The following is a 23,028-nucleotide window of genomic DNA, read 5'->3' as shown; positions in this document are numbered from 1 at the left end:
AACAGATAAAGTACAATATTAGAAACCTTCGTAATTATAAATAAAAAAAATCATTTTGTGAGAATTGATTGTGGTAGTGTTACACAAATTGATAAATGGTTATTCTTTACTAATAAAAACTATGAGTAGTTTTCCTGGGTTTAGAATTTCATTATTTTAATGTTAAAAGTCTGAAATTCAAAACAGTTGATAAACAGAAATACCTACTTCAGTGTGATAAATAAAAGGAAAATATCTTATTAAAACTGATTTATTAACTTTCTTTTATAGTTAAACAATATATTATATACGCATGTGAAATAAATTGAAAAACTTTGGCAAATTTAGCTTTTTGTTTTTCTTTCGATAATTCATACCGCGTTCATTCGAATTCAAGGCTTTATTCTGTTACTTTTTCGAACATCCAATTTTGTAGTGAATTAAGTATTGTTTTTCCGAATGAACAACAAATAAAATATTTCTATGATGCTGAGAATTGATGCTCCAAAGAATACTGCTGCAGTCCCACCTATAAATACTGAAAGAATGGTTGAAAAGTGTATTATATTATTTTTTTATTATATTACTCCGATTGTAAGGTCAATGAAGATATAAACTGATAGAAGTGGGTAGTGAGCGTATCCGTGTGTCCGAAAAAAAATATTTTTTCCCTTACTTCTAGTGAAATAGTTGAAACAATTTCAGAAATCGTAATTCTTTCTTGAAGAGATTTAATCAATGTCATCAATGTGCTTGGCCGAAGCCTTAGAGCTGAAAGACAGTTTAATGTAAATTGTAAATGGAAAGTTGTTGAATTAGTAATTGAAAATTATTAATTGTAAATTGTAAGTTGTAAAGTGTAATTTGTAAATTGTTAATTGTGAATTGTAAATTTTTAATTGTTGGTTGTTGTTTGTTGATTGTTAATTGTTAATTGTTAATTGTTAATTGTTAATTGTTAATTGTTAATTGTTAATTGTTAATTGTTAATTGTTAATTGTTAATTGTCAATTGTTAAATCTAAGCGAAACGTTGGGAAGTATCTGACTGTTAACATCTGGTCACCAAAAACGGCTAATGTCAAAACAACTACGTGTCGAATCTGAACGGTGGTATTTCACAGAGAGGATCTACTACACTTGTAGGGAGTTTGTGTTCAGTGGGTAAGATCAATGTAAGATATATTTACCAACGTGGTCCAGGGGTGATCTCACTACTATCCTCCTATTTCTCACAGTTGGTATAAATTCCACATAAATTGATATCAAACTTCCGCGATCTATTAATTCATCTGTCAATGTACCCATATTTGGTCTGAAATAAAAAAAATTACCCGCAAGATGAAGATAGACTCAAGGAACTAAGAAAGCCGACGTTCAAATATAGAAGAGAAAGGTTTAAGATTTTATCTAAATATTAATATTTTATTATTTCAAGATTTTATCTAAAAATTAAATAGAATATAGAAAGAATTAATAGAATTCTTCACCACCAACAAAAATATAAATCTCCATGGACACACAAAAAAAAAAACCTTTTGCATCCAATCCCAGGAAACAAATAGAGTATCGGATGCATGGAACACACTTCCACAACATGTGTTCGATTCTATATAAACCAATTTATAGCTCGATTGGATTCTTATTTGGAGAGAAGAAAGAGTTAATTTATTTTAAATTAAAAACAACTCAATCAATAATAATAACAAAAAAACTTTACTATGGTTGTCAAATGAGATTTAACATGAACAAAAAACATTAAATCTCCCGTAGCAAGAAAGTCCAAATAAACACGACTATTTCACTATTTAAAAATTATTTTTACTGAACCTTTATGAGGAACTCTTATAAAATGCCAAAGTTGCCCCTGAATGATGTAAAAATTGAAATCTTTGACAGGTTCACTGCCAACTCCGCCGTTTGGCCAATATGTGCGTGCGTCAATTTAACTTTCAATGCTCAGTGAGAATCCGGCAAATCTTGCGAAGTGTTGTTTTTGCGCTGGTCCTATGCTTGAAATCATAAATTGTTGTTCGCATACAGTTTCTGACTAACTAGGTACTCTAGTTTTAAAGTTACAGCGTGTTGAATATGGGTGACATAATTTACATATTGGAGTTTTCCAAGCCTTCACTGTCCAAGGATGACAATTAACATGTTAATGGGCCATACTTTACAATTTTAAATATAAATAAATAAAGTAACAAATTTCGCCTTTTGATTAAAAATATTATTATTTAATTTTGTTGGGTATTTTGGCAACAAATCAAAATTTTAGATTCGGATGGAAAAGGCCGCGCAGCCCTTCTTCTTAAAACGTCCATCATCTTGAACCAGAAATAGAACGTACAAACAAAATTACAGACAGAAAAATGCAAAATGTACGGTGTTTTTATCTGGAATTAGGCTTCTTCTTGAATGGACACAACCCTCCCACGGAATTAGTATACCCAGGCCATAATAATATTGATTTAGTTCACAGTTCAAACAAGCTTTTATGAAAAATATCTCATAAATAAAATTTAAGTAAAACATGAAAAAAAGTGTTATAATTATATTTACTTGTTTTGAAGTACAACAACTTCATACTCTGGCTCCTGGCACGAAGGAAGACATTTGCACTGAAAATCGAACTCATCTTCGTCACCTTTTTCTGAAAATAAATCTTTTCTTATTTCCAAGTAATTTATGAACTACCTTTACAAATTTATCAATGAGCCTAGAATTTTATTATATTTTTCGAAGTCAGCAGCTAAATATCTCATTCATCTTCCGAGAAGATTATTCAGGTCAAAGGCTTAATCCGAACCAATAATACTTTCTTGAAATCTTTTCAATAGGTTGATTTTTATGTCAAATGATTTGTATTGAATAGTAAAGTGTTTCCACAAATCGAATTACCAAAAAAATGTCTTAAAGTTTATACCTACGAGATATATTTGTAAGGCAAATTAGGCCATTTATGTCACACATCGGTTCTCGATCTGAAAGAAAAAAATTAATTCATACATTTTATCAAGTTGGAAGGAAAGTTTTCCTAATTTATTTTGATTTTAGGAAAGATATTTTCAGTCGTGATGCATCAAAGAACTTAGGCCAATATTATTTAATGTATTTTTTTAAAAAGTAATGTAGCAGTAAAGATATTTAGAATTTTCACTGACTTTGATATATTTCATTTGAATTGTTAGAACTTTACTGGAGAAACTAACTAGACTTTCACCCCCGGGGGAACATAGCGTGTGGGCGCTGCATTAATTTACACCGGGAGATAAAAAAGTTGATCATTACAAGCGACCTTCAGTTTATACTACTAAAATAATCTATAAACTGATATGATGTAAAGAGAGAGGTGTGCAGTGGGCTCAATGCATTTGATCATCTTAGTATTTCTTCGGCATTTTTAATAATATATAATAATAATTTCTTTAATACTTTTTACAGCCATAGAATAATAATCTGTTGACTCCTTCCTACAACACGGTTCTCTTTAGGAACTAGTTCCTTTCAATTAAAATAGCTTCCAGTGAGGATCCCCAAATATGTTAAGAGTTCTGTGGTTTCTTTCAGGGGCGTCTTGTGAGGACTTATATATTCTTAAAAGTATGTGTACCTATCCTGGGAAGCATGTGATGGGTGCAGTTGCACTCCTGCAACTGGCGCAGGGCTCTGCACTGCACGATGCAGGTGGAGTAGCTGTATCGGGAGAACATGGGCGGGAGAAAGGGGATCTCGTGACCGTAGCGACATCCACGTTTTTCTACGTTCACTTTCAACACGTCATCGTCGTTCATTGTCTCTTCGACCTGGAAAATTTAACAGGCTTGAAAAGCTGTGATGAAATTGATACAGTTCGTCATTCAATTTGATAACCAACACCTCTGTCATAGGTCACTACAAGTGTTTCGCTACGTTTGGTAACTTCCCAGGAGTGTCCTGTTCGATGGGTTGAGGTTTTTCCAGGTCTTTCTTGTTATGTGTCTACCCACCAGCTGCTGGCATGCCGGGTCAGGAGAGACCTCTCTGAATCTAACGCCTTGCACCTATCATTACAGTGTGGAAGTGTTGGATTCGTACGCCACTCCAAGACATACTGTCCCCTCAGATTCACACCCATCATTTTCCAGAACTATCTCTCCTTCCTTTATTTAAAAATACGCCCCACACATAGTATCCACAAAGATGACATAAGCCGTGAAGAAAATTATTTTCCTCAGGGCCTTCTTTGTGGAGTAAACAAAAACAATTGTTTACTGCCGCTTCTGAAATATTTTAATGAGGAGGGTCGGGCTTACTCTTTATCTTAAATAATGTAAAGGTAACATTGTCAAATACAGTTGTAGTGATTATTATGTAGAGGAAATTATAATAGTTCTTACAATTTTTACTGTAAAATGATTAGGTACTAGGTAGGTTTTCGGTTTAGGTATAACTTGAAAATGGCAAAAATTTTCTTCACAAAAATACTTTATCATAGTAGAATAATTTCAGCTTTTCCCTTGGTTAGGTATGATGAAATAAATCGAGAAGTGTGAAGATTTAACTCCTTTGTTTAAATTCATACGAGTAACTCAATCATATAATAATATGGATAATTTTCGTGTAAAATATCTCTGTGTACGAACACAAAGAACGCGAGTTTTGGCTTTCAGATTACCAGCACTCAGTGCCTGAGTCCGCCGGAGAAGATTGGCGCCGAGTTGTGGACACATAGAATGCCGGTTAAATCCGGGCCATTTGCGCGGTAGCCTGATAGCAGCGGTCAGTTTTAACAAAATATCAAGCTCGTCGGAAGAAGATTTTTTACTTTTGGAGAATTCTTTATTGAAATTAAGAAATAAAACAATTGGTATTCTTCCAATTAATAGTAGTAGAAAAAGTCATGGTGAATATCATCACTTGTTTATTGAGCTTAAGGCGGACGAAGAAAGATTTTTTAAATATACCTTATTTCACTCGTTACATTTAAGGTTATTATAAAATTTTCTCAGTTCGTACTTTTGTTCGTACCGTTTTCATTCATATCCTTACTGATTTCTTTCCAGCACTTGTCGACAACATTTCAGTTGCTATGTAAACTGTTTCTTTTATCCCAGATCGGCGATTTGTTAAAAACAGCAGCAATTAGTAAATCGCTCATTTTGACAGGACTTGCTTATTTATGTTTTGTCACTAGTTCCAAAACAAGCTTCACAAACCGGCCTCACCGGCGAGTAGCAATTAAGAATTCATTCCGGTAAAGCTTCTCGGCGCGCCAGCGCGCGGACACAAATCTGAACCTGCCTTTACTATGTGCGTTCTCACATGTTTAGATACAAACATTCTTGTCGGCGCGCCTGCGCCAGTCGGCCGCTTACTCGCCGGCTAATCTGAAAGCCGAAACACGCGTTCTATGTGTTCGTAAGCTCTCACAGTATAATCTAAAAAAAAACATAAAATAGAAATACGATATCCTTTAATTTATTTTTTCCACCTTAGCAATAAAATATTTCATGACTATTAAATCAATTTGACCTTTACTGGTTTCATAAATCGCAAACCGCCACATCGCATTTAAATAACAAATAGAAAATTAATATACCCAATGAAATTATATTATTTTTAGCATGGGAAGCTTCTGGCTATCAAGTGAAGCATTAAAGCCTTTGATATATGGGATCCCGTTGGTAATTTATAGCAATCACTAGCATGTGGCTGATGTAACGATTTGAACTTTTGCCAAGACTCCTAAAGCATTCGAGATGAAAACTGGGGCCATAGAATTGAAAATTTTATTCGCTGTTTTTCCAAACCTCAATGGCGTTATTGATGAATAGGATGTGAAATGTCATTGATTAATGCGATGTTGAGTTTGGAGAGGTATGGTGCACGTTGAAATGTACAAAATTTTGTGGAAATATTATTGAAATGTGCGATATTTTGCAGGTTTTCATAAGTTTTTGATGGAAAATAAAGTATATACGCTATATTTTCTTTTGATAAGGTTCCGTACAAAAGTTCTAAAAGACCGAAGCTGCCGGTTAGAATTTTTGCAACCCTTCTTTTCGTGAAGTTTTAATTTTTAATATGAGCAGATACCGCACAAAAGCCCTAACTTCTCCAAATCTTCTGGAGCCTGTGAGATTACGGTATCCTCAATTGGGGTATATTGTGATGCTGTAGGTAGCGAGGAGTGGAAGCAGATGGGGAAGTCCCTGGCTATTTAGATGTGGTCACCAAACATGGCTGAACCCATTTCAAGCAACGTTTCTATTCTGAATGGTGATCTTTCACCTGGGCGATACTGAGAGTATGTTTCACTTTCGATAGACACATATTTTGGTAATTGAAAAAAAAATTACAAACTCATTTTGATGGTGATCTTTCACCAGGGCGATACTGAGAGTATGTTCCACTTTCGATAGACACATATTTTGGTAATTGAAAAAAAAATTACAAACTCATTTTGATTCTCTTGAAATCTGAAACCAGGCAATGCTGAAATAATAAAAAAAATGTTTTTAATGAATATTAGTGAATGTTGCAAGTAGAAGGAATTGGGAAAATGGAAGGAAAAGGTTAAAATAAATGTTGAAAATTATCTCATTATTGGCTATATTACTAGATATAGCTAAAAAAGGAATATAAGGTATAGCTACGAAAGGCGTGCAAGATGGATCGGCCATGTTATACGACAAGAAGGCCTCTTGCATGTCATAATAGAGGGTATGACCGAGGGGACCAACTCTAGGGGACGCCCACGCCGAGAGTACCTGGAGGACCTGCTGGTGGACGTGCGCTGCTCATCATATGCAGAAGTCAAAAGAGCCGCACAAGACAGGGAAGAATTGAAGAGGAGATTAGATAAAATTGCTGCAAACCAATCCTAGGATTGAAACCAGAGAGAGAGAGAGCTAAAGCCATTTCAAATGCTAACGTTTGGATTCTGAATTGCTGTCTCTCACCAGGGTATTTAGATTATTGCTTGTGTGGGTTAAAGGTGTTTCCTCCAGAAATGGAGCGCGTATATTAGGTACATTACAACTTACCTTTAGCCTCAGCAAGTATTCGGATGCAAATATAATGTGAGCATCAATTCCATTTATAAACTTGTCAAAGTTGCCAAAGAATATATCGTCGGGTGAATGCACGTCAATCTGGAAGAAAAAAACTCAATATCTTTTTGCTTTTCGCATATCAAATATAAATTGAAATATAGTGGTCTAAGGCAGAGGCCGTACACGAAGAAAAATGTATATTGCTAATTTATTACGAATCTCTTCACATTAATGGTAATCCGGTTAAAACATTGGTAAAGATTGCATGTGCATTTGCCCAGATAATATATCACGATGAAACGAAAAAATATTCGGATTTTCATGAACACGTGTTCCGACATCGTGATAATATATTCGTAATTTAGTAAAATTTTATCAAAAAACTTGTTAATTCATTTGTTAAGGCCTGCAATCCCGTTTTTAACCGGATTACGAATAATTTGAAGAGATTCTTAATGTATTAGCTATACTTATTTTTCTCCGTGTAGGTACATCATCGACTATCTATAAAAAATGTAGGTAAAAATCTTCCTTCTCACATGTCTTGTATGAACATAAAAAAAGATAAAAGATATTATGCTACGTATAAAACACGAAAAAAAAAATCCGCGAATTATGGGAAAGGAACGAAGCAACCAAAAACGGCGCGAAACGCCGCTTATAGGCATTATTTTCAAATGTGGAACTATTGTGTTTCAAATAATAAATTACATTAACTCTACACAGATGTTGTGTGGAAAAGTAGGTTAAAGTATATATTATCAGCTACAAAGTGCATAAACTAATATTTGAAACTTATTTATTTATTAATAATGGCACAAAAAAGCACAGACCCTCAGAGCTCATAATATTAGGTTTAAAAAAAAAACATTTTTTCGTTTTCCTACAATCACTCGATATACGACATATGTGCAGACGCTATAGAGGTTATCGAATAAATTAAATATTTCAATAACATAATCCAATTATAGGTGCACTGGCACCGAATGGAATCATCCCTCGGCAGCGAGGACCAAGGTCATCGGAGAGGAAAATTTTTCAACAACTAATTCATATCATGTATTTGAAACAATGTTAAAATTGAGAATACAATCGATTAAATGAATTTTGAAAACGATGCTACGAGTACTAAATTTATCAACCCTTTTAAATATGGATGTCTCTATTTTGCCCATCGCACAGTGAAGTATTTTGCCACGGAAGTTGACCAAAACTAAGGAAATATTATTTTAATTTTAATTGAAGTTAATATACACAATTCACTTTCTTAACTTAAAAGTACATATTAAATATAAAAAAAATATTTTTGTTTACTACATATCTTACATAAGTACATTTTAATTTAGCTCGCTGAACTTAAGAGCAAACAGTTTTTTCTTAAATGTATTCATTCTATTTACTGATGTCAGGCTATTGGGAAGGAGATTGTATATGTATACACCATAGTAGCCTATGTTTCTTTTACCACTTTCAGTCTTTGCTGAATGTGTGAATAGTTTGTTATGTTGTCTTGTGTATTGTTCATGTACATATGGTGTTTTTTATAAATATTGTGTTCGTGTGCATAAATCCATTTTGGATTTTGTAGAATATAACATATGATGATGAAAAAACAAAAACGATTCACACAATGACTGCGATAAGACTATTTTCCGGTATGTGCAGGGGGGGATTGTCATTTTTTAAATGGCCGCCATATGATGTGACTATGGAGCTTTCAGAATATACATATTGTTTGGTATTGAAACACTTTTATTATTATTCCAATCCGGTACCTAGCTATATTGCCCTTTCCCTTGCTTATTCCATTTTTGAAACACTTTTTATTATTATTCCAATCCGGTTCCTACCTATATTGCCCTCTCCCTTGTCCATTCCATTTTCCTTAAAGTCTTACCTTCGAAAAAAGAAGTAAGAAGATTTGAAAAATAAAAGTGTCTTTCGTTTTAATTGATGTTATTTTCGTCGTTGCATATCGTTGCATATTTGTCGCTCCCTCGTAATAATTATCGGAAACAGTATAACTTTTCAGCCTCAATCATCATACATTAAATAAATATTGTATATTTTATTTTTATTTTAAATACATAAACGGCTATACTGCCTTTTATAAGTAAACAAATAATAGAGTACAAAGTAAGAAAAATAATATTATTACATTATGGTAGTTTTAAACTTAAAAATAACATACAATTATTTTGTGTATCACAACAAAAATAACAAAAAAAGAACAATGAGAAATATCATCATTTCATTTCAACATGTCCATATTGCGTATATAAAATTACATTTTGGAAAAATAATTTTTGAGTGCATGTTTATATTGCGCTAATTTTAAGAAATAAATGTCGCCGATGTTTGCATGTTCATTTCCCAAAATGTGTAATCGAGAGTGATCAACAAACCGTTCATGTTGTGAAACAATAAATATTTGTGATACAAAAACCGTTCGTTTTGTGAACCAATACTAGATGTAAACCTACAAACTAAAGTACTCAAAACCAATTACAGCCACAACATTCACAATGTGATAAACACGATTGTTCATTCTTATTTTCTCGTTAAAAATTACAATCCATTCGTCGTGTACCTATCAATTCATTACGCAACACATATATTATTTGTCTTTTTAACAAAGTTAAAATTTCCGACTTTATGTCCAACTTTCTCCACAGAGGTACTCTTCTGTGCGTCGTTACGCAAAGATAAGCTAACAAACCCTAAACAAGTGCTAACAATATTCATTATGAATTGGTGGGAAATTTTGGTCAGCCGCATACATTGTACGTTATCCTTGTTTTACAGTACACGAATACATAGTAGGTACCCAGATATTATTGTTTCAAGTGTATTAAATTGTTCACGTTCAACATGTAAATTGCTCATCAAGCAGGTATAAGCTTTACATATTGAGAGGTAACCAGCTCTAAATCTAGCAATCAAAACTTCTGTAATGATTGTAGTACCTTCTCCATCATGTAATATTATTATGTAGGCGATATAATTTAAAATAAATATTGTACATTATACATTAAGGAAATGGTTTTACTATCAGTGACACAGAGTGTGAAAGTTTTTCTTGCGCGACAGGTAGAGAGGTAGGTACCTTTTTTTTTCGTGATAGGTACCTATTTTTTGCGTTACAGTTTGGTAGGTAACCTACGTAGTAAGTTTTGACTGTTGGTTAGAAATACTGACTGTTGTAAATTTACCAATACCTAGCTTTCTAACCGAGAAATGTACTATTTAAAGTAAGCCATAACGCGAATTAGTAGTTTTACTATTACTTTACCAATCTCAAACCTTTTCCATAAGATCCCATCAAATGTACAAAGAAAATTAGAAATTCAATGTTTTAGTTGTAATATGTTAGTTGTACTTAAAGGCATTAGGAGGGTTTTAAAATTTTCTTTACCAAACAATAACTTAATACTCGCAGTGAAAGGATGTATTGAAATTATGAAAATAGAGTTTAAAAGATCATTTCAACAATATTAAAATTGACGAGTGCTTTTTGGTGTTATTTGGAGCGGTTAATGACTGACTGACTATAACAATTTCCTCGAGTAACTACAAAGTTTGATGCTTGATAAAACAGAAAATAGTTTCCTTGATAAGTTTTTCGCCAAAATAAGTAAGGCCGGCGAATACTACAATTATTATTATTGTATAAATTTTTTTTCAGCACGATGTAGAAACGTCTTGAACAAAAACAATAATTTTAAAATAGTTTATTTTGGTTCATTTAATAACAATAGATGTTTTTATACCTTTATCTTTTATCGTTCTGTATAAATACACACAAGGTTAAAATGATAATATACTTATAGAATCGCTTACCATAACCGTCTCCATGGCAGTGAATTTCAAATAACCCGGCCCCGTGACCCGATTGGACAAATGCATCCTCTCCCCGCCAAAGAGTTTAGAGTTGAAAACAAAACACTGGCCGTACTCGGTGAGCATGGTCATAAATCTCTCGCAACAGTCGAAAGCCTGCAAAGATAAATTAATATTAAACTTACTGCTGAAGGCAATAATAATTAAATAACGCACCATGGAATCTGCGAAATTTTCATTGGACTAAAATGTTAAATAATACGCTTAGTATGCGGTACTTAAACGTTTTATTCCGTTCATATTTGCATTGTGGTTTTGTTATCGTTGCAATTTAACATTTATCATAACTTTATATGGGTGTACTTAAAAAGGTAGTATTTATTGTCAGCTAGGATTTTTTAACAACATCATGCTGCAGCAAGAAACAAGTCAAAAACTGAATTTTTATTCAAATCATGGTTTTGAATTTTTTGCGATGTAGTTATCATTGACGTTTTTTTCAATCCCTCCTCGGTTTGTGATTGGGTTATCTTGTATTTTGACCCTCACAATATAAGGTTTAAAGCTACTTTTTGGAAGGCAGTAAGTAACTGTAAGAAGTAAGAAGTAAGAAGTAAGAAGTAAGAAGTAAGAAGTAAGAAGTAAGAAGTAAGAAGTAAGAAGTAAGAAGTAAGAAGTAAGAAGTAAGAAGTAAGAAGTAAGAAGTAAGAAGTAAGAAGTAAGAAGTAAGAAATAAGAAGTAAGAAATAAGAAGTAAGAAGTAAGAAGTAAGAAGTAAGAAGTAAGAAGTAAGAAGTAAGAAGTAAGAAGTAAGAAGTAAGAAGTAAGAAGTAAGAAGCAAGAAGCAAGAAGCAAGAAGCAAGAAGCAAGAAGCAAGAAGCAAGAAGTAAGAAGTAAGAAGTAAGAAGTAAGAAATAAGAAGTAAGAAGTAAGAAGTAAGAAGTAAGAAGTAAGAAGTAAGAAGTAAGAAGTAAGAAGTAAGAAGTAAGAAGTAAGAAGTAAGAAGTAAGAAGTAAGAAGTAAGAAGTAAGAAGTAAGAAGAAAGAATTAAGAATTAAGAATTAAGAAGTAAGAAGAAAGAATTAAGAATTAAGAAGTAAGAAGTAAAAAGTAAGAAGGAAGAAGAAAGAAGTAAGTTGCTGAAACTGTTATTGTATCTTTATGCACACTTTGCATTGATTGCTCGGAGCAAAGACCTAGAACATTATTACCTGATCCCTCCAGGAGCATCGCAGGATAGTCTCGTTACATGGAGCCTTCAGTTTGTACATAATCGATGCGAAATCTCGTGGACATTTTAACTCTTTGCAATCGGAGCAGCTTCTACAGTAGCGACCTCTCTTGAAGAAGATAACATCTTCGTAGAAGGCCGCCAGTTGAACTGGGACATTATTTCTGTAAAAAATTCAACAGTAATAGATACTGAAGACATCAATGATACGTAAATGTTATGTAGTAAGTTTTGTAAGTTTAAGGATAGGTATGGTCATCCAACCATTGTTTAACCTGTTTATTTCTACATTTGCGCTTCGATATGCGTCTTCCCAAGATTTTTTTTATGATCTTAATTGTGTGTCGGTAAAAGATATTTTTTTCCAGTTTTCGGAATCGATATCATTTCATTTCTTGCCGATTCTCGTAAGTTCATTTTTATTTTTTCTGTTTCTACTTGGGTGTATTTTAAAATTTTTCAGTTTTTGTTTCTTGTGAAGTTTCAAATTTAATTCCTCTTCCCCATCTCCTTACCCACCCACCACCTTTAGTCTTATAACATACCCCAACTGGTGATGGCTTAGTCTCACTGGCTCCAGGCGGATAGGGGGAGTTCGGTATTCACATGAAAGCATTATTTTGGGATAGTTGACAATTGCCAAGATCGACTAATTTTTGCGAAAAAATTCCGTTTTGGTGTAGCGATATCAGTCGTTATTTGAAAGTTAAATATTATGAGTATGAAATTTTGAATGTTATGAAAGATATTTACACTAATTTATGACATGACGTAGAGAACTGTCTCTCATTTTTATGAGTCTTAGAGTGGTTGTAGACTGATTTCAAAACCTGACAACAAAGTATGGAGCACCTTTACACTTTAAAACACTACAATCAGAGCTGAATATCGTCTCACACTGGTCTTTTACATCATTTGAACTTATTCATGTTTTCCGACCAACACCCTGCAAAATGTAGTATTCTTGATAGCCATGAGCGCTACTGCATATATTGGCCACCGATTTGAGGCTATTTATTTGGTCAGGTATTTATTATATCCAATAGACAATTTAAGTCTGTGAAATGTAATTCGTATGAGCGTTTGCCCTGACTCATTAGTTTTGTGAGGAATATTTGCTTTGACAGATTAATTTCAGGAAATTTGATTACGCGTCTCTACGAAACTTCCAGTAGCTACAACACGCGCGTTTAAAATATCACACAATAAAATAATTACCAATTTACAAAAAATACTTAGCGATTATTCTATTGCGCCAATCAATAATCATAAAATGAATAAACCGGTCATTATTAAGATAATATCACGAAGATAGTTTGATTTTGCTGTAGTTTTTTTACACCATCTAAGCTATTCTACAATACAAACGTCATTCCATCAAAATTTGGATGCTTATTTTGATTGGTGAGTTGTTCAACAGCAGAGCATACTTTGCGTAATATTTTCACAAATATTATATATGATTTTAGAATTTATAGCATTGTTATCATATTTACAACCATTAATTATTTAATTATAATTGAAATAACAAGGCGGCCTCGTTCTATGAGTAAAGACAAAGCATACAATCTTCTATTACTCTATAGAAATTCCGTGCGCCTCTATTGTGAATTAATAAGCTATAGATTGTTAGCTATAAGCTATTGTTTGCTCTATAGCCACGGAACACAATACGGCACAACTACTGTGCCGGTAAATTGAAAGACAATATTGGCAGAAGATGTGTGCTTCTTTGTAAACGTTAAATTATAAATTTTCTATCGTGGTTTCGATAGCATTGCATTCTAACCATTCTTTTTTACCGTAGTAGGAAGAATTTCAAAATTTCAGCCGATTATTTGAATTAAGCCGCGTAAGAATTTCAGTGATTTATTATGCTAATCAATAAAGGTCTATTTTCTGGAGTTAGCGTAAGTTGAATATGGAATAATAATATAACCCTTATTGGAAAAATGCAAGAATTACAGGCGGGGATGGAGAGTGATGCAGTTGGTTAGTTGGTTAAGAGGAAGCTACAAGCCAAAAATGTGTATATTCTTGGTATAACTTATATTGTAGGTAATACGCATCAAAATCGCTTGATAAACGGAGTCTAGAAACGTTTGATTTCAAGCACAAAACTGGTTTTAATTTATCTTGTAAATAATTTTATAAGAAAGCAAACAACTTAATCAAGTGAAACTGTCACAGATAATCTTAGCTATAATAATGTATTTTTTTAAAAGTTGTTTCCTTTGCGCGTTCATACATTTCTATGGAAAAAATGTTTTTTTTAGTAGTTTACATTATTGAGTAATTTATATTTTTATTTGTATTCTACTCAAGGGAAACGATAGGAAAATCTTCAGTTTGTCTAAAGCATATTTTTGGTATTCATAATGTACACCAATTCGTTATAAAGATTAATCAAAATAATGATTTAGCATTAAGCTTTGCTTTAATTGAAGATCATAGTTTTTCACATTTCAGCCATGCAAGAAATGTTTAGTTATGAACGCTGGAGTTTCTAAGTATTTGCATGCAAGTAAATGTGTTATTCACTGATACCATATTACCTACTTACAACTTCCACGCTTGAACAAAAAAATACATATTGAATTTATTTTTTTATAGCTTTGAGTTCCATTTTTATAATTAATATTTCAATTACTTATTTGAAGCTGCTTGCTTTACACTAATAAATACTGAAAAAAAAATCATTTTAGATTAAATATTTCGACCGACGACGCACAGCTAAACAGCTGGGTATCGATTTTCCAATCCAGGACGCTCGCAATCGCCGTCGAAAGACCATACATTGGTCGACATTCTTATTCTAAAGTCTCGTCGAAGGGACATACGCCAAACGTCAAAAGTCATTCCAATCGAACAACGAGTAGATCGAACCTCACGTTGTTAGAGTGGAATGATTTCGTCAATAATCGAAGCCCTGGACCGATGGTCCTAGTGCTCATCAGTGCTCTCACTACAGATTTCATTCGTTGGCCTCATAGACCAACGTACATGATTGACGTACGCGACCGACGTATGCGTGGCTCTACTTCCAGCCGTGGTGTTTTAATCACATAAAAAAAACACGATTAAGTGCAGATGAACATAATATTTGGGTTTTCAATTAGTTAATATTGGTCATTGTATTGTAATTTTTTCTATAAATTATGAAATTTTTAAGATCGATTGATCTTGAATTTCCAGTTGTATTCAAAATAATAAATCTAATATTCTTAAAACTTGTATATTATTGCAGGCCAACGCCCTTAAAATTTCCTACACTCCTTTATATTCATTTTCCATCTTTCCTAGAGTGAATGAATTTCGCTAACGCATTTGATTATTCTATATTTAATATAAATTGGTTTCCGTTATGTACGGTTTGCAAGAATTCATTTTCCATGCTCATAAAAATATAGACTCTCAACTCTCTGTCACATGCGTGCATATCAATCCAAGACATACATGATTCCCCCACAAAGGTTTCTCGAGTTACATACTTTACTTTTTTTATTTTTTTTTTATTCATAATTTTCTTTTGTTACATGCATAAAAATATAATTACAAAAATCAAGTATTACATTATTAAAATTTTTATAGTATTACAAAAAGCATTTCATTCACAGGTAAAGAAGGTACTATAAAAAATAAAAAAAGGTAGCTTTAAGATAAGAAAAATAAAATGATACAATTAAATAAAAAATATAATAGAATAGTATGCATATATATCAAAAAAAATCCCACATAGGCATCGCCAGTTCGTGGGTATACATATTTTGTTTAGTGCAGTTTATAAAACAAATAAATAAATAATTCCGTTTTTACAAAATTATAATTAAGTAAAAAAGGTTAAAAAATAGAAAAATTAAGGATTTGTAAATTTACAAAAGGTAGGATTTTATAGCATGTAAGTATTTGTGTCAATGGTAGTGATCCAAGTCTTTATTACATTTTTGTATATGCTGTAGGACGATATATTTTTAGATCTAATTTCTACAGTCTGATAGAGTGCATTGTAGATTTTTGGGGCAATGAAAAAAGCATGTCTCTGCGCAAGCCTAGTTTTGCATAGTGGAACCTCATATGCATTATTTACTCTACTGCTAGAACGATTTTTGTTTTTTGTAAAATGTACATTTCGTGAAAATATATATTTCAGACATTGCATAAAGTAAATTTTTCTTATATCTAAGAGTTTAGCTTCTTGAAATATTTGCAAGGAGGGGTAGGTAACATCTTTTTGCAACATTATTTTTAGTATTAATTTTTGAGCTATTTCTAGAGGCTTAGTGTGGTTATTATAGATACCTCCCCATCCAATTATTCCATAAGATATTGATGATTGTACCAATGCATGATAAACTAGTTTCATTCTTTTGATATCAACTATGTTATTTAATCGTTTAAAAATGTAAGTTAAATACCTAAGTTTATTTACAAGCTTTTCTACGTGATTTGTCCATTTTAGTTGGCTGTCTATAGTAATTCCTAGGTATTTAACTGTGTTCCCCGAATTCATTTCTACACAGTTAGAACACGAAACAGGGTGGCAGGTATTGTTATGAAACCTTATATTTAGGCGAGTTAAGGGTGCCGTCCTTTTGGTATTATAAAATGGAATATAAATAGTTTTTTCACAGTTCAGAGTTAGAAGGTTTTGGTTTAGCCATTCTTTGACAATGGATGTGCACTTATTTGCATTTTCAGAGACTTCTTTCCAAGATTTACCATCGACTGTGATTGCAGTATCATCAGCATATGAGAATAGTTTTCCCGGAATACTGATATTACACAGATCGGTCTTTGTAATATCAGTATTCCGGTCGATCGATCGGATTTTGACGGCCGGCGTGGTCTAGTGGTATACGCTTTTGACTACAGATCCGAAGGTCGCGGGTTCAAACCCGGCGTGCGCAAATAAATTTTATTTGATTAATTTGTGTTATTTCACAATTAATTAATTTAAAATAATATATAGTATATAGTATATTTGCGGCACGTTCCAGAGTGGAAGATACTCTCAGTATCGCCCTGGTGTAAGACCACCATTCAGAATTGAAACGTTGCATGAAATGGCTTTAGCCGTGTTTGGTGACCAGATCTGAATAGCCAGGTACTTCCCCATCTTCCTCTTTCCCATCTCCTTCCCCTCTCCAATACCTTTAGCCTCACAACATACCCCAATTGGGGATGCCATAGTCTCACTGGCTTCAGACGGGAGCAGTTGGGACTCTTGTGTGGTATTAATATAAAAAAAAGATCATTGATATAGATTAGGAACAATAACGGGCCGATAACTGTTCCTTGTGGAACCCCATGTCTCACAGATTTTGGTTTACTAATAATATCACCAATTTTTGTACATTGTCTGCGATCAAGTAAATAATTTGTTAAAACTGACAGACAATTATTTTTAATTCCTATATTATTGAGTTTTCTAATCAGTTTATTATGATTAACTGTATTAAACGCTTTTTTCAGGTCTAAAAAGATTGTTAAACTTTTCATATTTAAGTCAAGATTGGTGTATATATTTTTTGTTAGATTAAATAAAGCATCATCTGTACTAAGACCTGTTCTGAAACCATATTGATTTGTGGACAAAAGTGCATTTGATTCTAAAAACTCTAGTACTTGTATTTTAATAATTTTTTCTAATATCTTTGCTAGTTGGGATATTAGCGATATTGGTCTGTAATTGTCTAGTTTAGAGATTGATCCAGATTTATGTATTGGTACAATATTGGAGAGTTTAAATGCGTCTGGGAAAACGTTTTTTTCAAAGCAGGAATTAAAAATGTGTTGCAAGGGCTTCGAAATGTATTGTTTAGTAGACTTGATAGCGATGGCGCTCAATTCATCTGGACCATTGGCTGTATTTGTGTTAAGATTGTCAATGTGTTTTATTATTTCAGATTCGGTAACACGTTTAAATTGAGATAATTTAGGACAATTTTCAGAGTGTTCGTCCATTTGAGTGGGTTGATGTGTATGGTTTTGAAATGCGGGATTGTTATTTATTATATCTGAGGCAACATTTGTAAAAAAATCATTGAATTTATTTGCAATATTTCTTATATCCGTTATGACTATTTTATCATCTGTAACAATTTTTTCAGAGAATGTTTTTACTTTATGTTTTCTATTTGTTATTTCATTTATAACTTGCCAGGTTTTTTTCGAATCATTATCAGCTTTTTGTAATTGTTTAATATAGTACTCATGTTTACATTTTTTTATAAGAATATTGAAAAAATTTCCATGAATGATGTATTGCTGTCGTAAATTTCCATTAGGTGGAATATTTTTAGTCATACAATAGTTCTCATGGTTTTTGTAAATTTTGTACACTTTATTCCTGTGTTGGCTTGCAATTATCAATCCACGCGTGATCCATGGTTTTAATTTTTTTATGTTTTCTTCTAGGTGTTGATGTTGGTTCAAGACTATTTTTGATATTATCATTTAATATTGAATAGAAGGTGTTTAGAGATTGATTTGGGTCATCATTGGATAAAACTGTGTTCCAATTTTCTTTTTTTAGTAAACTGTTTAGGGTTTGATAGTTAATTTTATTTTTTTCCACTTGTTGTTCTTTAGTTGGATGGTGATACTTTAAGGTACTATGGCCGTAAAAAGTTGGGAAATGATCGGTTATATCAATTTTTAGGACAGCTGATCTAGGTATAAATTTTTTATTGATTTTGAGAAATATATGATCAAGACAAGAACCGTATCTTGTAGGGCTATTTATATAAGATAGATATCCTTCGCTATACATAACATTAAGATATTCATTTGCAATTGGGCTTAGGATAGAATGTTCTATGTTAATATTTATATCCCCTACTATAGACGAGAAATCTGATTGGTTGCAGTTATTTTCGTTTATGTAATATTTTAATTCTGTGATAAAAGATTTAGAATCTAAGGAAGGGGAGCGATAAACAGCAATTATAGCGTATTTTTTATTGCTTAGCGTGAATGATAAATGTATGGCATTTGAAAACTTAAATTTAGGGATATTGAATATTACATTTATGTGCACTATAGAATATCGTTAGACCGTCATGCGTAGTATGTTTAGAGGGAAGTGAGTAAGTCATATAATCAGAGATGGAGTAAGGGATAAATTCACGCATTTGCGTTTCCGTAAGTATAATCAAATTTGGTTGAAATCCTAGAGAATTGAGGAAAATACAAAATTCATCAAAATGTTTATAAATACTGCAGATATTTAAATTTATTATGTTGAAGTCAGTAATTCCTTCACTTATGTAGTTTTTTAGTTCTGTAGTATCTTCACATACCTTTGTGTCTATTAGCGTATAATCGTCAGTGAGATCCATTTTCACAAGGTATAAAAATTCTTCCTTCTTGTCCAGTAAATGCTTATTGCAGTGGTGTATCGTTTGCATCTTTTATGCGTATAATAGGGGAGTTGTCGCTCTTTCTAAGTAAGATTTGTCCGTCCTTCGTCCATACATATTTGTATCCAAATGCTTTTGTTGACTTGGCTAACCATATAAGCTGTTTATTTGCTGGCGTTAGTTTTTCATTGATGTAGATTTTCTGTGTTGACTCCGAGTACTTAATTTCTGAAGTTAGATTTTATTCCATATTAACTTCATCATGACAGAGACATTACAAACTTATCAACATTAAAAATCTGTTATTCTTATTTAGTTCGAAGTCAAGTCGAATATAATTAGACTATCTCACCTTAAAATACGCTCCGATTCCATTGAAAAAAATCACTATAAATTTCTAAGATATATAAACTTCAAGTTCGGTCTACTTTAAATTACAACAACTTGATGAAAGAATTGAAATTATTTATACTCTCTGATAGAAGACAGGATAGCAGTCATGTAGATACTCACTCGAACAATAATTTCGTAGAAATTAGATTAATTGTGTTCAACCGCACGGAATGTAGTTACAAGAAGGATATAGTAACATACTTCAATATTATAATAACTAAGATAAGCTTAATACTATTCTTCTGCATTGAATTTCTATATAACTAATATGAAACTGTAAATGCCTGTATGGGCGAAGAATATATAAATAAATAATTATTTAAATGTACACAAAAGCCTAGATGTTTCAGATGAAAACTGGCTAACACATAAACATACATAAACTGAATCACAACAAGATGATATTATATATCACGTAAAAGATTTCCTAGACTTTTGTTAACTTAGACAAATATAACTGGCAAGTGCTTCCTAAAACATGCAAAATTGTGCTGAATATATCAGATCTGACTCCTCCGAGATATAATTGTTCTTTGAATTTGCATAATAGTGGAGGGCAAAAGATAATTCGATTGACTTTGGGTTGAGAGAAATAATTGTTTTCAAGGGGCTTGACGCTTGACGGGAAGAAAGGTAACAAGGTTTATGAATTGCAATGATTTGGGATAATCCAAATCAGAATTTATAATCTTGTACAGAAATTTAAGATCAAGTATCTTTATTCTGTCTGCTACTTTATTAGGCAATTCGAAGCACTTGGATTATTATTATATTCAATTAAGGTTGCTTTGGGCGATTTTTTCCATCCAAATACATGGTCAAATTATGGTAAAGTTACATCTCACACGTTTCACAACCAAAATAAAGAATCTGATCGTATTATTATATTAATTATTGTGGAGTTTAGGATTGTTGTAAGCCGAAGTGGCGCCCTCTGTTATTTTCAAAAAGAACTATTAAGATTTAGATGTAGTATTTTAATATTGTAACACGTTGATATTTTTTAATTTCAGAAATATATTTATTTGACAATTTAATTTAAATTTAAAAAATAAATCAGTTCGGTGGTATGTGAGTGGAAAATTTTTCCTCTATTATTCATCAATCTTCTTCTTTATGTGCCGTATCAGGTCCCCCCGACGTTGGCGATCACTCTAGAAAATGTCTCTTTGTCTTGCGCTGCCCGGAATAGCTCCTCCACACTTCTAATGCCGGTCCACTCTCGTATATTTCGCAGCCAAGACATTTGTCTCCTACCAGGCCCTCTGCGACCCTCTATCTTGCCTTTCAATATTAACTGGAGCAAGTGATACTTCTCCCCTCGAAGAACATGACCCAGATATGAAATTTCCTGATTTTTATTAATCTAAGCAGTTCTCTCTCTGCTCTAGCCCGCCTGAGAATTTCTGTGTTGGTGATCATGTCGGTCCATGAGACTTTGAGTATTCTCCGGTGAAGCCACATTTCAAAAGCCTCTAACCTGTTCATGGTATTTACTTTCAAGGTCCATGTTTCACATCCATACAACAAGACCGACCACACATAACATTTTAGCATTCTCTGCCTTAGTTTTAAGCTGATATTATCATTGCAGAAGAAGGATTTCATTTTAATGAACGCAGTTCTTGCTGCTTCAATTCTGCACCTAACCTCTACATCTGGGTCAAGAGTCTCCATGAGAATACTGAATAATAATAATTAATATTCATCAATAAGAAGCTACAATTTATTCTTGATATTATCATTAACCGATTAACTCGATCTTGATAAGTTGTACACCAATCGACTATACAAGAATTGAATATGAGAGTTATTTAAAGTAGTGAGTTGAAACCTTCGGTAATCCTGTAAGGAAAAATAACTGTATTCATGTTGTTGTAGATTTCTATAAAAGAACTACAGCGAGCTTAATTTTCCAGTCAGAATTTTTGATTGGAGCTCAGCGAAACGTGACTGTTGATGAATTGAATAACTTTAGGTATTGACATTGCGAGGTTATTGCAAGCGGTAAAATCAACATTTTTCAATTTTATTTTGATTCATTTATGAAAATGTTCATTTTCGTTGCACGTAATTTATTGTTTATTCTATTGTACCCTTTATTTGCCTGTATTTTTTTAGATACAACTAATTATAAATCATTGTGAATTTCACTTTCAGGCTAGAAATGGACGGACTGCTACAGGCAGTCTATCTCGACATCTTCAATCTCACTTTATTTGTTACACGAGAAAGGGGCGTTTCTACGACTGATTCTTGGGTTTAACAGCTCAGTTCTGGAATGATTTGCTGCAACTTTCTCACTCCTACAATATGAGTCTCTCCAACACCCAGGTTCAATCAAGGTGTCCGTATAATTCTCATAAAAAAATCACTGCCTTTCGTGTATTTCGTATATCGACTACTTGCTGGAAAGCAATCCATTCGGTTATTTTTTTAGAAAAAGGCGTTGTTTCAAATACTCACTCTTCGTAGAAGTCAATGATCTTATCAGAGTCAGTAGCTTCGCAGACCGTAACTGCTGGAAAGTCAGTGCTCCAGTGAAGGCTGCTGGTCTCCGGGACAAAGGAGAGAGACTTGTTTTCGAAGAAGTCGGCCGACTGCTCGAGGACCCAAAACAGACCAAAGATGGAAAGACTCACACAGATCATCCAGAATATTCTGAAAAATAACTGGTAGTTACTCGAAAAAAAGCAGAGACAAAGCAGCTATCTGGAATCCTGACTTAACGGGGTACTTCCTCATAAAAATAAAGGTTTGTGTCAATTTTGATCAGGTAGAAGTTGCTCGACCCAACCAGCTTTTCAACCCACTTCTTCAAACTACTGCCGAGTTGTTTGTTACTGTGTTCCTGATGACTAAAAAAGATAACTTAAGTTTACATTGTTTCATATTTTTGCCTGTAGGCCAAACGTGGGTATATCTTGTTGCTGACAAGAATAAATTGTGTCAGTTATCGATTTTTTATACATCAGTATGACGAAAGCTTCACCCTTGTCTGCATTACTTACATTATAATGCTTATGATAGCGTTTTAAATCTAAATACATATATGATTTGAATAATATTATTAATTTAAAAAGAATGGCAATAAATAGTGTATCGGAGGTAAAATAATGCACATTAAAATGGAATTATTACCAAAACAGAACGAATTCGCCATAATAACGCATCGAATTTCAACCGTC

General features: G+C 32.9%; 1 protein-coding gene across 1 annotated transcript; it reads right to left on the bottom strand.

The window, feature by feature from the left end:
- Window positions 1–419: 419 nt before the first annotated feature.
- Window positions 420–22,491, bottom strand: LOC149422759 (uncharacterized). The gene is made up of 7 exons (XM_089633999.1): window positions 22,307–22,491; window positions 12,067–12,250; window positions 10,856–11,011; window positions 7,007–7,114; window positions 3,592–3,784; window positions 1,169–1,270; window positions 420–517 (listed from the first exon to the last, which is right to left on the bottom strand). The coding sequence occupies exons 1-7, from the start codon at window positions 22,489–22,491 to the stop codon at window positions 420–422; spliced, it is 1,026 nt and encodes a 341-aa protein (XP_089490125.1).
- Between the last annotated feature and the right edge of the window lie 537 nt (window positions 22,492–23,028).

This window comes from Hesperophylax consimilis, chromosome 7, assembly GCF_061612785.1.
Source record: "Hesperophylax consimilis isolate HC1 chromosome 7, BYU_Hcon_1.0, whole genome shotgun sequence".
Lineage (NCBI taxonomy): Eukaryota > Metazoa > Arthropoda > Insecta > Trichoptera > Limnephilidae > Hesperophylax > Hesperophylax consimilis.
This window is presented reverse-complemented; position numbering and strand designations above follow the sequence as displayed.

Excerpts from the sequence above, each read along its gene's own strand:
- LOC149422759 (XM_089633999.1), bottom strand. The coding sequence starts at position 22,491 with ATGATCTGTGTGAGTCTTTCCATCTTTGGTCTGTTTTGGGTCCTCGAG. Across the intron at positions 11,012-12,066 it reads GATGCTCCTGGAGGGATCAG|GCTTTCGACTGTTGCGAGAG; the intron begins GTAATAATGTTC and ends TTATCTTTGCAG. Across the intron at positions 3,785-7,006 it reads AATACTTGCTGAGGCTAAAG|GTCGAAGAGACAATGAACGA; the intron begins GTAAGTTGTAAT and ends TAAATTTTCCAG.